Source organism: Podarcis filfolensis (genome assembly GCF_964270895.1).
Source record: "Podarcis filfolensis genome assembly, chromosome: 5".
Classification (NCBI taxonomy): Eukaryota; Metazoa; Chordata; class Lepidosauria; order Squamata; family Lacertidae; genus Podarcis; species Podarcis filfolensis.
This window is the reverse complement of record NC_139608.1, coordinates 28471763-28487364: the sequence shown is the minus strand read 5'-3', so window position 1 is coordinate 28487364 and position 15602 is coordinate 28471763. Positions and strand designations below refer to the sequence as shown.

The following is a 15602-nucleotide window of genomic DNA, read 5'->3' as shown; positions in this document are numbered from 1 at the left end:
TGGGAGGCCTTGGGCAAGCAGCTATGAATGGGTCCCACCTTACGCAGCGATTCTGCTGCTCATTCATTTGCCCTCCCCAATTCACACAGCTGTACAGGGGGAGAATGCAAGGCAAGTGCAGGATGCTTCTCCCGTCTCCTTACTATTGACACTGATTTAGAAAGGGCAGTAGAAATGAGGAGGAGGAGAAACAGGACCAGGAAGGGGGGGGGAGGATGCAGAGAATGGCAGGAGCAGCTTATCCAGCAAAGCAGAGCTGCAACAATAGCCTCCCAGCAGTGGAGTCACTCACTACAGCTTACCAGGAGGAGCGAGGCAGTTGGTGAGGTTGGGGCTGCACAGGTGTACCACCAGCAGGAGCACCAGATTGGTTATACTGGGTCATCCTTGCAGGCCTTGCCTTGTCTCCTTCACATGCTTCCTCGTATTGCTGCAGTTCCACTCCTTAGGTGAACTGTTTCTGGGGAACGATATTGCCAGAGTTCCCTTCCTTGCGTGGGCCAGCAGTTGAAAGGCAGACAAGGTTTGTGCCTACCTGCCTTCCTAACAATGCAGTGTAGAAAGAACTAGTTGCCACTGATGACTAAGTAGGATGAATCCCTCCTTCTTTTTCTTCTTTGCCTTTGGACAGAGGCCAGTTAAGGGAAAAGTTTTCTTTTTTAAGTATCCTGCTGTGCAGCTGCTTTGGAAATGAGCCTCTGAGCTAAGCAATAGGAAGCATTTGGAATGTGATCATTCAGTTCTTAACTAGGTTACAGCTCCAGTTACAGATAGGTAGGCGTGTTGGTCTGCCATAATCAAAACAAAAAAATTTTTTTCCTTCCAGTAGCACCTTAAAGACCAACTAAGTTAGTTCTTGGTATGAGCTTTCGTGTGCATGCACACTTCTTCAGATACACTGAAACAGAAGTTGCCAGATCCTTCAAGAATCACAAGACAGAGAAACCAGTAGGAGAACACTTCAATCTCCCAGGACATTCTATACAAGATCTCAAAGTAGCTGTATTACTACAAAGGAATTTCAGAAATAGACTGGAAAGAGAAGCTGCTGAATTGCAACTCATTACCAAACTTAAAACCATGGAGAAACCTGGTCTGAACAAAGACATTGGATTCTTATCTCATTACACATGACAAAGCCATTTTTCACCTTCTCACCCCTTGCTTTTTCCTGTAAGACCTATTGCAGTCGTTAAGAGTCGTCTACAGGCTCATCACAGCTATCTGCCAATCACCCATTCCCACCACCCTTCTGAGTAATACCCCTCCCCACCTTCTCACTATATAGAAGGATCTGGCAACTTCTGTTTCAGTGTATCTGAAGAAGTGTGCATGCACACGAAAGCTCATACCAAGAACTAACTTAGTTGGTCTTTAAGGTGCTACTGGAAGGAAAAAAAAATTTTTAGGTTACAGCTGTCGTTGTTTTTCTGTTCTGCATTTCTGTTTCTACCAAGGTATAACTAAACGCACTACAAAATGTAGAAGCTTGCCTTGCAATGCAAGTTAAGGGGAGAAACAATTAAACAGGGTACAGTAGTGAGCACCAGAGCATCAATTGGATGCTGCAAGTTGTATTTATTTGATACAAAATCAATATTAGGCTGCAATCCTATGCACTAGGAATGTGAAACCTCTGGCCCTCCATATTGTTGCTAGACATTTCCCATCAGTCCTGGCCAGCATGGCCAATGGTCAGGGCTGATGGGATTGTGGTCTAGCAACATATGGAGGGCCACAGGTTCCCCATCCTTTCTATACATAGTTACCTGAAAATAAGTCACATTGAACTCAGTGCAACTTGCTTCAGATTCAACATGTATTAGGATTGCAGTACTAATATGCTTCAAATTAGTTGCTGGGAGATTGTGCAGATTAGATCAGGAGTGGCTAGCCTGCAGCCTACCGGCCATATGTGGCCTGCAAACATTTCTATGTGGCCCCCAAGACAGCTTCCACTTTTTTTAAAAAAAAACTACCTATTATTATGAACATCATTCATAACAACTCTTAACAAGACTGTCTCATTTCTAATAATGTCAGGTCTTCTTTTCAGGAGAAAAAGGTAATCAAGGACCACCTGGGCAAATAGGAGTACCAGGACCTGCAGGGTCAACGGGACCACCTGGTGAGTATACTTGACCGGTATCTATAAAGCTGCCCGTGGTTCCTTTGGGAGGAAGGCAGGATTTGCATATCCTCATCATCTCTCTAGGTCTACCTTCCCATCTCATCTCCTTTGTTTTTTAATACAATAACCAACAATAGTTGTTTATCCATTCATTTACTAGGTCTGCCTGGAGCACCCGTGGCTGCTGTCTCTTTCCCAGGAAACCCAGGTCCTGCTGGACCTCCAGGAAACCTAGGAAGCCCAGGAGATCCAGGTCCCAGAGGACCACCAGGGCCGCCAGGTACAAGTTTCATAATATCTCCCTTCTGTTTTATCTAATAGAGGAGAGGAACATCAGGGCCAGATAACATGTCCTGCATAACCTAAGACATGGCACCATAAAAGTTTTTGCCCCGGCTGGAATAGGTCCTTTAACTTTTATCATGTCTCTTGCTTGTCTGGATAGATAGAGAAAGGTGAGAGAGAGACAGAGAGACAGAGACTAGCCTACTGTATAAGTTGGCATTTGTTCTTCGGCCCACGTTTTTCTCTGGCTCCACCCACTGCTGGTATGTGGCCCAGAAGGAAATGTGACCCTTGATGGAAAAAGATTCCCCTGTCCTGGCATAGATAAACACAGTGGGGCACATAGATCTGCAGCAATTTGCAGTCCAGTTGCATTTATTCATTTAACTATTCCTAGGCTTTGTTTTCAGGTCAAACCCTTTCAAGGCATACAAATAACTATAAAAGTTAACAATAACAACTAGCAACAAACCAGCACTAACAACAAAATACTAAAGCTTTTGAAACATTAAAATATATTAAAATGTTAAGCCCAGAATGTTATATACGAGTAACATAATACAAGCCTTGGAAGGACCTTTTATTTTTATTTTATTTTTTAAAAAAGGTATTGCAAATTGAAATGTATATTAAAGCAACAAATAGGTGTTTTTCATTACTGTAAATAGTCACTCATGTCCTACACAGCAAAATATTCCTGCTATCTAAATATTCCTTGTTTGCTTCAAAATCAGATAGGTTATTGAAACCCGAGGACAAATCCAGAGGGTGCCTACATTGAAACCTTACTATATGCTAACATGTGCTTTATTATATGAATCCAGGACCTCCAGGTGTAAAGGGCCAGCTAGGTCGTCTTGGGATACCTGGCATACCTGGACCACCTGGACCAAAAGGAGACAAGGGTTTTCAAGGCCTGAAAGGTACTGTAAATAAGATATAGATAGTGCTACACTGTAATAATTACATTTGTGTCATTAGTTAGTTTTGAGTGCACAGGCCTGCAATACCTGAAGATCCCTTGTAGGCAGTGCATTGGCCACCGTTGAATTTTGAGGGGGCCCGACCCCCTTCTTGAAAAATTTGAGGGAGCCCTTGGTCCTCGCCCCCCTCCCCCCAGATAGCGCACCTGCCTTTGACTTCAACCGGGGGCGGCCGAGGTAGAGGGGACACTGCTTCCACCTCCTTCTTCCCCAGCCACTAGGATTGGGCTGTGGCTGTAGTGATAAATCCACCGCCCCATGACTCATGGTTCCTCATTAGGATTGCTCTGCCCCTCTTTAGTTTGTCTAGAATTTGTAGAATACTGGAAGCTTTCTCCAGCTACTTCATTGGTCTGTAGTGCCAGGGAAGATGTCATTTTTTTAAAATACAAAGGCACTGCCACAGTCCTTAGATTATTAACACTTTCCCAGAAATGTTTCCTTTCCCATTCAGTTTGTTGTATTACAGACTATCACCACAAAACAAAAACCAGGTTTCTCTGTAAAATTTATTTCTCCTGCTTTGATCTGGCAAGTCTAACTGTATGCCAACAGTGACTTTTTTTTTGTCTAATGTGTTGATAGCACAAGGTCAGGTTGGCCAAGATATGATAATTGTGCAATTTGTGTTCACATACAGCAGGGGTGGGGAACCCCCAGCCCATGGGCCAACCATGGGGTCCAGTTGGCTATTCCATGCCATTTTTCCTAAACCATGTGTACCCACCCATCAGCTGACATCACTGGTGATGGATGGGAGGGCAGGGTTTAATCTCGCATTGGCTGTGCTGCCCTGGATCACACAGGATGTAATTCCCACTTATCAGTTGATGAAGAAAAATTAGAGCCCTTTGCCCTTTGCCTAGTGATGGGTGGTGGTGGGGAGATGGGGGAATCCCTCCCCCACTGCCACGGCTGCCATCCACCTGCTTAAAGAGACCCAGAGCAAAATGGCTGCAAAGCACCATTTGAGGCATCCTCCCTCCTGATAAGACTTGCAAAACCACACAGGTGATTTTGAATGGAGGAGGGCAGTCCCGCACCAATCAAATTTGCCCCTTGAGGCTGATCCTGATAAAGATCTGGCACATGGAGCCAAAATGACATATCCTACCCTGACATGCATGCTCTCTCAGATATGAAAACACAAATACATCTGGTTTGTTTGTTTGTTTGTTTGGTCTTACCTATTTATTTTTTATTTTAGGTTTGCCTGGAATGCTTGGGTTTCCTGGTGTTAAGGGACTCCCTGGATTCCCAGGAAGTTGCTTAACTGGCCCAGTCAAAAGGGGCTTCATCTTTTCCCGGCACAGCCAGTCAACCGAGATTCCGTCATGTCCATCTGGGACATCTCAAATCTATAGTGGTTATTCTCTCCTATTTGTACAAGGGAACGAGCAAGCACATGGGCAAGATCTTGGTACTTTTATAAATATATGCTTCAGTTGATTTCTTTTAAAGGGGACATTTTTATTCAGCAGGACAACCATACCAACTCTGTTGTTACACAGAATAAAAAATCTCAGTGCCTGGCTTAGATTACATAATTATGTAAGGAAAAGTATTTTTTTTAATGCTACTCAGCCTGGAGCAGATTGTGCTTATTTGAACAGACCTGAAAAAGTAGCCTCCTATAGTTATTTCTCTTGATGAGAACTCCTGGAAAATAATAGCGTAGCAGAGACACTACATTTTCCTTTAGCCACTTCAGTTCCTATCTGCATTTCTTTACATGGTATTGTATGCTCCTTTATTACAGCTGTTGCAGAAATGTTACAGAAGTGCTGCAACATTGACTTCTCATCGTTTCCGACTTTTTAAGTTTTATCTCATGCAATTGCATTTCCTTTGTTAGAGTGGAGGGATGATTCTAACGGTAGTGTCTAATCTCCAAAATATTTCCCACTTATCTTCCAGTCACACTATATTTAGGTGCTCAATAGCATGGATTAAAACCTTTCTGCATTAATAAAGGGACTTTGCCACCCCTAGTTATTCTGAAGTTGCCCCTATTACAGCGTCTTAGTTGCTTATTACTGTACTATAAATCGTATTTTGCAACAGATCTATACAAAGAAGCTCATCATAGCTTCTCTTCTGAATCTTCTAGGTTCAGCCGGTAGCTGCCTTCAGAGATTTACCACCATGCCTTTTTTATTATGTAATCCCAGTAACGTTTGCAGATTTGCTTCTCGCAATGACTATTCATACTGGCTGTCAACGGCAGAGCCAATGCCATTAGATATGGCACCAATTTCTGGGAAAGCTTTGGAGCCTTATATTAGCAGGTAGTAGTTGTGTTCCTTTTCTGTTTGTGTTTTCACATGGATTTGTTTGCTCATTTGTTTTGGATAAATATGTCGTAGAATATGATTTGTCAACTGTTTCTAGTACAGATTTGTGGAGAAGGTCAGGGCCAGCCCAATCATTGTGCAAATTGACACAACTTGCTAAGGCGGTGGGGGCATGGAGGGCAGAAAATTGTCACCCCACCAGGCACCTGTTCATTGCCAACCAGGTGCCCATTTTCCAAGATGCCACGCTGTTATGTATTCAGTGGTGTGTGTTGCCTGATCTTGAGTCTGGACTAAGGATTCTGAGCCCCTGTGTTCTGATTCGATACATGATATCCAATCACAGAACATTTCAGGATTTTGGCCTCTGCCATTGGCTCTTAAATTCTGTCTTATGATTTGCAGCTTGGAAGTTTAGGCAGCCAATCACGTTGGGAGTGGGAGTGGCCCAGGCCTCCAGAAATGTATATAAGCAGTTGCTTTGCCCCTATTGTTCAGTTCTGTAGTTCAGTAAAGGTTCTTGCTATTATCACTATGTCTTGCCTTGTGGGAACCCACCTATGCTTCACACCCCACCACCAGCAGCAGCAGTGGCATTCAAGTGGCGGTACTCTAGAGAGTGACCCTTTGCAGCCCTGCTCTTTAGTACCATTTTGTTTTGTTGGGACAGTAGAGTTTCTTCCTAATAGCAATGATATCATTGTTAGTTAGATTTGTCTACATAACAACGTAACTGAAGGCAAATGCAGGAGAGAGGGAAAGTGAATAGCTAAAAGTCAATTTGTGGGCTGCATCCTAAACGAGCACTTGCCTATTTCCCGCCTAATGACTTTGTGTGCCATGTTGTAGATGCACTGTCTGCGAAGGCCCTGCAATGATGATAGCAGTTCACAGCCAAACCACTTCAGTTCCACCATGTCCTCAAGGCTGGCAGTCTGTTTGGAAAGGGTATTCTTTTGTTATGGTAAGAAAGAAAGAAAAGGGGGGATCTCACTGCACTTTGGAAATAGTAATATGGTAGGAAGGGGTGGGGGAACAATTCCTAAAAGTAGCCAGTAAAACGTATTACCATGATACTGGTAAAAATTAGAAACTGCTATATAAAACTTGTTATGGGCAACTGTGGTTCCTGCATTTTGGGATACAAATAGTGCCTCAGTTTTAAGCTGTGGATTTCACATCGTCAAACAATTGCCAGTGAACAGGTTTTCATGGAAGACATGTATGCTCACAGTACACAGGTGCAGGCTCAGAAGCTTCTGGACAAGCGCTGGCGTCTCCAGGATCATGCTTGGAAAAATTTCACGCCATTCCATTTATTGAATGCCATGGCCGAGGGACATGCAATTATTACTCAAACTCCTACAGCTTCTGGCTGGCTTCAATAAACCCAAGAAGAATGTTCAGGTATGCTAACTAACCTTCCTTTGTGAGTGAGCCACCACAACAGAACAGCTAATGCAGCAGGAGCTCTGGTACCAACAAAAAAAGCTCAATGAAAGCAGCAACTGCTCCACTTGTATCAGTACTGAAGACGGAGGGCAGTATTCAAATACATTTCCATGCTAGCACAAGGTTTAGCACCAGCACAAGGGGTTGTGATTTCCCCCTCTCCTCCCCCTCTCCCCCTCTCCTTCCCCTGGTGTGTACCCTGGATTTAGGCAGCACATTGGGGGGAGGAGAGGGGGAAATCATTCTGTTGCGCAAGGAAAAATATTTGCACTGGCCGAACTATTTGCATAGCACTATGTTGACTACAGTGGAATGCCTCCTGCAAAGGCCATACCTCTTGATCTGTTCCACCCTGTCAATAGCTGCATAAACTTATTTGTATACAATCTATTATTCTAATTGTATATGTTGGGGTGCTGGCACCAGCACAGGAGCAAAAGTGGCATCAGTACCAGGGCAGCAGTGTGACGCGGGTGGCGCTGTGGGTAAAACCTCAGCGCCTAGGACTTGCATGGTCGGCGGTTCGAATCCCCGCGGCGGGGTGTGCTCCCGTCGTTCGGTCCCCCCGGGTGCAAGTAGATAAATAGGGACCGCTTACCAGCGGGAAGGTAAACGGCGTTCCGTGTGCTGCGCTAGCTCGCCAGATGCAGCTTGTCACGCTGGCCACGTGACCCGGAAGTGTCTGCGGACAGTGCTGGCTCCCGGCCTATAGAGTGAGATGAGCGCACAACCCTAGAGTCTGGCAAGACTGGCCCGTACGGGCAGGGGTACCTTTACCTTTACCTTACCAGGGCAGCACTAGCATAAGGAGAGCAGCCATCCTCATAAACCTTTGTTAGGATTACTATGTAGGATCCTGTGAGCCGCTACCATGTAACCACTACCACAGCTTACAGGAGTGGGCCATTAGTTTGGCTGCCTCTATACCTCTTTAACATGTAGTGTGCAGTACCTTTTTGTGGCATGGCAATTTAATTGTTTCTAACCTTGCATTTTGAGATAATACTGATTATTATCATAATTCTGAGTTTCATAGATGCAGACTGAACCCGTGTTTTTCTTCATTATAATCACCTATTCCTATTCCTCCTGCCACTGGTTCCAGCTTCTGCATGTAGCACTAAACCAGTTTAGCATTATGTAGGAATGCAGCCAATGACTCATACTTTTGTGGAACCACTGTGTTTATCAGCCTGTTTTTTATGCAGAGACATTTTCATACATACATTTAAACATTTTAATGCACTGCTAACATGTACAAGCACATAAATATTTGTCCTTTGCTAGCTGCCTGCCATTATGAGTTCCATTTAAGTAGACACTGCCATGATCTGTTATTAATTATCGTGGTTTAAGCCACTAAGTGCAACATATTTGAGGTGGAATAAGCCCAAGCAAAGCCTTGGGCTTGTTTATTCCCTCTTGTTCTACCTCCTGTGTAGTCAGGAGACTTCAGTTGTGTTAAGTTTCACTTTCAGTGACTCCTGGCTTTTTATATCATATGAACCATGGAATGGTTCACACACCACACTAAGCCAAACAGTGGTATAGCATGATGTGTGAACCATAGAATCATAGAGTTGGAAGAGACCACAAGGGCCATCGAGTCCAACCCCCTGCCAAGCAGGAAACACCATCAGAGCACTCCTGACATAAAACCAGGCTGTTGTAGTTTAAAACAAAGTATTCAATTTCAAACTAAGAAAACTTCAAAGCATGAATTATTAACCAACCTTCATTTTAAACCTCTTCTCTGGTTAATATGGCATAGCAAACTGGGATTTTCTGAAAGTGGGACCAAAAGCGGAAGGAGAAGGGGCAGCAGAGTACATAAGCCAAGGGATTTGCTCAGGTTTGTTTTAGCTTTTGCACGTAGCACTAAACCACAGTTTAGTGTTATGTAGGAATGCAGCCAATGACTCATAGTTTTGTGGAATCACTGTGTTTACCAGCCTATTTTGTTTTTATTTTACATGGAGAGTTTCCTTCCCTAGAGAATGTGCATGGTTTTTTCTTTTTCTTTTTAAGGAAACCATTGTCGCAGACTCTGAAAGCTGGAGAAATGGAAAAAATCATAAGTCGCTGCCAAGTCTGCATGAGGAGACCCAGCTAAACAGAACAGTCATTAGAGAACGAAGCTCCAGTTTTGTGTCGCCAAACTAAAATAAACCAAAAAGGTTTTGTGAACTTGTAATATGGTGTTTTAAAAGCTGCAGAGATGAGAACGCACTCCACAAAGTAGTGGGAACAGAAAGTGCAGGGAAAACATAGCTTCTGGACCAAGCATGCCACTCATTTGTATGTTGGATAGAGCTGCACTCTCTGCTGCTTTAGTGTAACTGTTGGAAGCTTTTCAATCTCCTCTCCCCTTTACAAAGAGAAAAGTTGCCCCCTGCCTGACCAGATATGTGACCCTGCTCTCCAGGGTGAACCGGCATACAGCAGCACTCTTACTGAAGGTAGCTAGCTGATAATAAAGCACAAGTGACCCAGGCATCCTTCTCTGTGTTAGTTTATTCCAGCAGTTACAGTATGACACAAGGCCAGACTCAAGTGAGTTGTTGTGCTGGTGGGAGCCAGTGCGACAAGTCCTGCTAGGGCAATAGGACTTCCCCACTCTCTTCTTCCCTGGATAGCTCAGTTGGTTAGAGTGTGGTGCTGATAACGCCAAGGTTGCAGGTTCGATCCCCGTATGGGACAGCTGCATATTCCTGCATTGCAGGGGGTTCGACTAGATGATCATCAGGGTCCCTTCCAGCTCTACAGTTCTATGAATCTTCCCATGCAAGCATCTGCTCGGGTCAGGAGAACCCCCGGAATGGGTCGCAGGGGAGGAGAGATGATCATTCCACCTAGCAGGCAGAAATATTTGTGCTTACAGAACAATTGCCTTAGTATGACGCTGAATTCCACTCACAGAGTGCAACTATCCAAAATGCACATGAATGCGATATGCTGGGATCAGATACTATGCCTTCCCTCCACTTTCTGTTTCCAACACTAGGTGGCGTGTGTTCTTTTTCTCTACAGTTTCACAGGTGCCTTAACTAAAGCCAAACTGTATTTGCACAGTAAACTTGAAGATACCAATGCTGTACTATAATGAAATTTGAAATAGTGCAATATTTTAGCTTTTGTTTCTAGTAAAATGCAAAGCACTTTCTTGGAGTAAATTGTTTGTGTTGGCAGAACTAAAAGGTTGTCACCTTCTGAACTCTGCCAACTCCTGGGTCCGTATAAATCTGAACTAGAGCGTTGCCGGTCTTTTTAATCTAGAAAAAGACAGCTCAAGCTGCCTTTCTTGTGCTTTTCTACCTGCAAAATGGAGCAATCAGGGTAGTGTTGGTTTACATAAGTGTTGCCAAAGCAGATATTATTTAAGTTGAAACTCTGGCGCAACAAGCAATTAAGTGGGAGGGGGCTGCATGAAACTTTCGAAAGTTCATCAAATGAATTATAATTCTCCAGTCGCCCTTCCTTTGGCAAAGAAAGAGAATTTTAACATATTCATAGCAGTGCAATAGAAATTTACAAGATGAACTTGTAGGTTAGTTGCCCTCTAAATACATCCGTGATACATTTGCCTATTTAATGGATCCTACTAACTTCAGTTAGTAGTTTGGCCAGCCTTACTAAATGAGTCCTAAAAAATGCAAATCTTACGTGATTTATGCTGCCTTTGGATTGGTTCCAGATTAAGCTAGCTATGCTTTAATCCCATTGAAATAAAAGGAACAAGGGAAGCATGAGTACCTTAAATCCCTTTGGGACTAAGGTATGACTAACCTAATACGGCGCCAGCTGAGGCTACTGATGCAGAACTGACAAACTATAAACTATAAACTGAAGAAGTGTGCATGCACACGAAAGCTCATACCAAGAACTAACTTAGTTGGTCTTTAAGGTGCTACTGGAAGAAAAAAAATTTTTTTGTTTAAACTATAAATGGTCACTCTCCTGATAACCCTTAACAAGAATAATCAACCAGAAACTGAAATGGAAGAAAATTGGTTTTCATTCAGCCTGTATATGTAGCACAAATGATTAGTATACAGTATTGTACTATGTGTTGAAGCTGTGCTTGTAATTTTTATTTTTATTTTGAGGCTGAATAGGCTTATTCAGAATGAGGCTGGAGTATGATGTCAAAAATGTGCACCAAATTTAAATGGGATCTCCCACAAGAATATTTTGTATGGTACTTTAGCCACTGCAATAAATGCAAAACCTCTCCTTTTTGTCTCTATTATAAGGTATCAGGTAGTATCTGCACATTTAATTTGTTCTAAACTGTTTTATTGTTTGTATTTTACATTGTTGTGACCCACCGTGGGGCCTTATGGTGAAGGGTGGACAATAAATCTAATAATAATAACTTTTGTGGACATAAATGGTGGTTGAAAACATCAGCCAAATTTAATCAGAGTCCATCCAGTGAAACCCAAGCAGCTAAAGGTAGTAGCTTTTCAGCAAATTCAAGCGGTACTGTCTGGGGGAAGGTTTATATAGAACCTGTGGTTTAAGTAAACCGACTCTGCAACCCAATGCATTTACTCAGAAGTAAGTCACACTGTGTTCAATGAGCTTTCAGAGCAATCTTATATGTGTCTATTCAGATGAAAGCCTCATTGACTTCAGTGGGATTTGTTCCCAGGTAAAGTGAGTATAGGAGTGCAAATTTAGGTACATCATTCTGATCCAGCAAAGGAGACTTCCATGCACAGCTAATGCAGATGTCCATCTGGATCTAAAAACTCATGACAAGGTACATCCAATTCCTGTTGAACTTGATGATGGGGGCTGCACAGGCAATCCCAGCTTAGGGCCACCAGTTGCATTAGTGTGCAACAAAGCACAGCTGGAATTGGATCAGGGTCTTTATATATTATTATAATTTATGTACGTTTTTTGTATAAAAGTGTAGTTCTCAATGTTTTGTATTTATAACATTGCACTTGAAAAAATTACGGAAAATATTAACGTTAACATTAAGGTTGCTCAATGCTTTTGCACAAGTATCAGCACTGCAATATTTAACAATAATAATCTTATCTCATTAATCTACATACTTGTGTAAATGTATAATTCTAAATAAAGGATTTAGAGATCTACAAGTGCGCCATTTCCCTCTCATTACTAATGGGTATTTTTGCAAGTAAACATTTTTATTTAATTTATATCTTAATTACTCTGGCGTCTGTCTTTTAGTGGTGGACTTTTAGTGATAACAATGCTGCAAAATCATTCTGATGCCAAAGCTTGCTGTGCTGAAAATTAAGTGCTTAAGACAACCCCACAATCATTATAGCATCACAGATAATTACATTATATGGTAGAGCAAGAACACTTCATATGCTCTGTAACTGCAAGCCATCGGATGTGTCAATGCAAATGTTCTGGTAGTAAATAAAATGTCTTGTGGGACAGATTTTTGAATTATATTCTTCTTTCTGGCCTCTTATCAATAGCACAAATCAATCAAACACAAACTTCTTATTAGATGCATGGGAAAAGGACATAAATTCCTAGGCCCCAGATATCTAGCTGAATGTTAACTATTGGCTGAATACATGTTTCATAGAGAATAGATTGTTATGCCACACTACAACTAAAATTTAGAAGGAAAGCTTATATGCAATAAAAGATGAAAACATAGCAGATACAAATTAAAAACAGCATACAAACCAATTTGCTAAGAGTTTAAAGTTCTTAAAGGATGGGGGGATGGGGGATAACAGAGGAAGCCTATGCTTGATGTCAAAACCTCCCTGGATGCTCCCATTTCACAGATGAGGCACAATCACTAAGAAGGCTCTTTCCCCACTTCCCATCTGCTGTATCTCATTTGTTGAACACCTACAGAAAGCCTCCAAAGTTGATCCCAGGGCAGGCTAATAAGCAACCCTAAAACAAGTAGACCATTGCATGTTTATAGGTTTCCCATCCTTCCCATAAATAAAAAAATGTACAGCACCTACTGTTTATTTTGGAAAGGGGGTTGTCTGTTTGATATGCATTTGGACACCTCTTCAGTTACCATAACCAAATTTTGTATTATGATTCCTGAGATCCAGAATCAGGATTTTGTTTATGTTTAGATATAATTGGGCACCATTTTGAATCAATATCACAGACTTAACCCTTTCCAAGCTGCACTGATTTTAATGACTGACTTCAAAACTGCATCAATTTTTTTGTTTCTTGAAATTCCTGAGCAGCATCAGGTATAATAAGGCTGCTAGTATTCAATAAAGAACCTTTGCGTGTTCAATGCATGTTTTTCTTTATCCAGTTTATATGGAGTTTTGCATCGCATGGAAGCTATGGAAAGTTAGCATCTTAGATCACTGGAAGCACCTGTAATAGCTGCCCTATGTTGATAAAGAACTTTAGGAAGCTCAATCACAGGGAAAGACTAACAGGTTCTTTTAAACAGCTTTGGCTAATGTACTTGACTCTCACTATCTAGTGTATGCAACAACATATCTGAAACACACTGATTCATCAGCTAGTTAACAAACAGTGCCTAACAACTCAGAAGTAAATCCTATGGGATTCAAGTATGGTAAGAATTGTAGCCCAACTCAGCAGCATCAGTGGAATTGTCAAAGGAGGGAGTTCTTTACAGATTACCAATGGTTATGGGTTGGATATCCCTTAACTACAAGCCTAGTCTTATGCATGTTACTCAGCAGTCTCACTGAGTTAAAGGGTGCTTATTCTCTAGCAAGTGTACATAGGGCTGCAGCCTTGAACAACTTTGATTTTGTGGTACTAGTAAACATTTTAAAGTGCAGGTTGGCTGAATGCAAGTTAATAGAGCACAACATTTTTGTGTACATTTGAGTGCTGGATTTGGGCTAGCAGGGGGGAATATAAAGAACATGACATTTTTTTGCAATCTGAGTGGTTTATTTGGAAAACTTTTGGCTGGAAATCCAAACCAGCCTCTGCCTCACCTAACCTGTACTAATAATAACGGACAGCACTGCAGTAGTCATAAACCTCTTTGCCTGAAAAATGGGCTGTACTGGTGGCGTTGGAAATTGCAGGTGCCAGCCTTTTCTTTTTAAGGGTTTGATTATAAGTGCCTCACTCAGAACAAGACCTGGGTACAAGAAAATCTCTAGAGACAATGAGATGCCCCCCTCTTATTTTTTACTTATTCTGTGTGGAAGCAAAATGAATGATTGACAGGAAAGTAAGAGGGAAGAGAATAACATAATCCATGAGAATTATGTTTTGAAAAAGAACCTATAAATACACAAGCAGATAAATTTCCAAAAGGAATACATGTACTGTAATTCAGTAACCACAATGCAAGCGTACATGTAACTAAGCCCCATTAAATTCAGTGGGTGTAGACACAAGACTGCAATTCATTTTACAGTTAGTTGAAGTGTGCCTATGCTTGTGGAAGTTAAAAGGAAATATCTCCTGAGATCATACTTCTGGGGGTTTGGGTGGAACTATAGAGCAAGGCAAGAAATCCCACTCGCTGAGCATAATGGTTAAAAGCACCATCCTAGGCTAGTCTACTCAGAAGTAAGTCCCACTAAGTTTGTAAGATCAGGCTAGTGCAGTGGCTCATCTAGTCCAGCATCCTGTTCTCACAGTGGTCAGTGGAGCTTCCTCCCAAGTATGGGTGTACCGGATTGAAAGCACTGATTCGAATCTCACAGCCCTAACTCCAATATCGGAAAATAATAAAAATTGATATACCTTTTATCGTAGGATTGTAATGTGTGTGAAGCGCCCTGAGCATGCGAACGTGCAATGCATGTATATACATATACATATACATATACTGCTTCTTGGGAGAAAAGCAATGACAAACCTAGACAGCATCTTAAAAAGCAGAGACATCACCTTGCCAACAAAGGTCCGTATAGTTAAACCTATGGTTTTCCCAGTAGTGATGTATGCAGTGGCGTAGCGTGGGGGGTGCAGGGGGGGCCGGCCGCACCGGGCGCAACATCTGGGGTTAGGGCAAATCCATGGGTTAGGGGGCGCAAATCCACGGGTTAGGGGGCGCAAATCCACGGGTTAGGGGGCGCAAATTACTTGCCTTGCCCCGGGTGCTGACAACCCACGCTACGCCACTGGATGTATGGAAGTGAGAGCCGGACCATAAAGAAGGCTGATCGGCGAAGAATTGATGCTTTTGAATTATGGTGCTGGAGGAAATTCTTGAGAGTCCCATGGACTGCAAGAAGATCAAACCTATCCATTCTTAAGGAAATCAGCCCTGAGTGCTCACTGGAAGGACAGATCCTGAAGCTGAGGCTCCAATACTTTGGCCACCTCATGAGAAGAGAAGACTCCCTGGAAAAGACCCTGACGTTGGGAAAGCTTGAGGGCACAAGATATAATACTTTGAAAGCAAGTGGGGCGGATCTACAAAACAACAAAACCTTAGCAGGATATTAAGCTCCCTTCCCCACTCTTAAACCTGAA

At 42.4% G+C, this 15602-nt stretch overlaps 1 protein-coding gene across 1 annotated transcript in view; it reads left to right on the top strand.

Annotated features, from left to right (window-relative positions):
* Positions 1-12573, top strand: part of COL4A3 (collagen type IV alpha 3 chain) — a 92554-nt gene extending 79981 nt beyond the window's left edge. Inside the window, exons 45-53 of the mRNA XM_083613677.1 lie at positions 2057-2128; positions 2292-2411; positions 3241-3339; positions 4607-4819; positions 5510-5687; positions 6543-6657; positions 6928-7100; positions 9174-10976; positions 11086-12573. Of these exons, the coding sequence (XP_083469803.1) occupies positions 2057-2128; positions 2292-2411; positions 3241-3339; positions 4607-4819; positions 5510-5687; positions 6543-6657; positions 6928-7100; positions 9174-9258 (1055 nt within the window). The 3' untranslated portion in view covers positions 9259-10976; positions 11086-12573. The remainder of the gene's footprint in view (positions 1-2056; positions 2129-2291; positions 2412-3240; positions 3340-4606; positions 4820-5509; positions 5688-6542; positions 6658-6927; positions 7101-9173; positions 10977-11085) is intronic.
* Positions 12574-15602: the final 3029 nt, after the last annotated feature.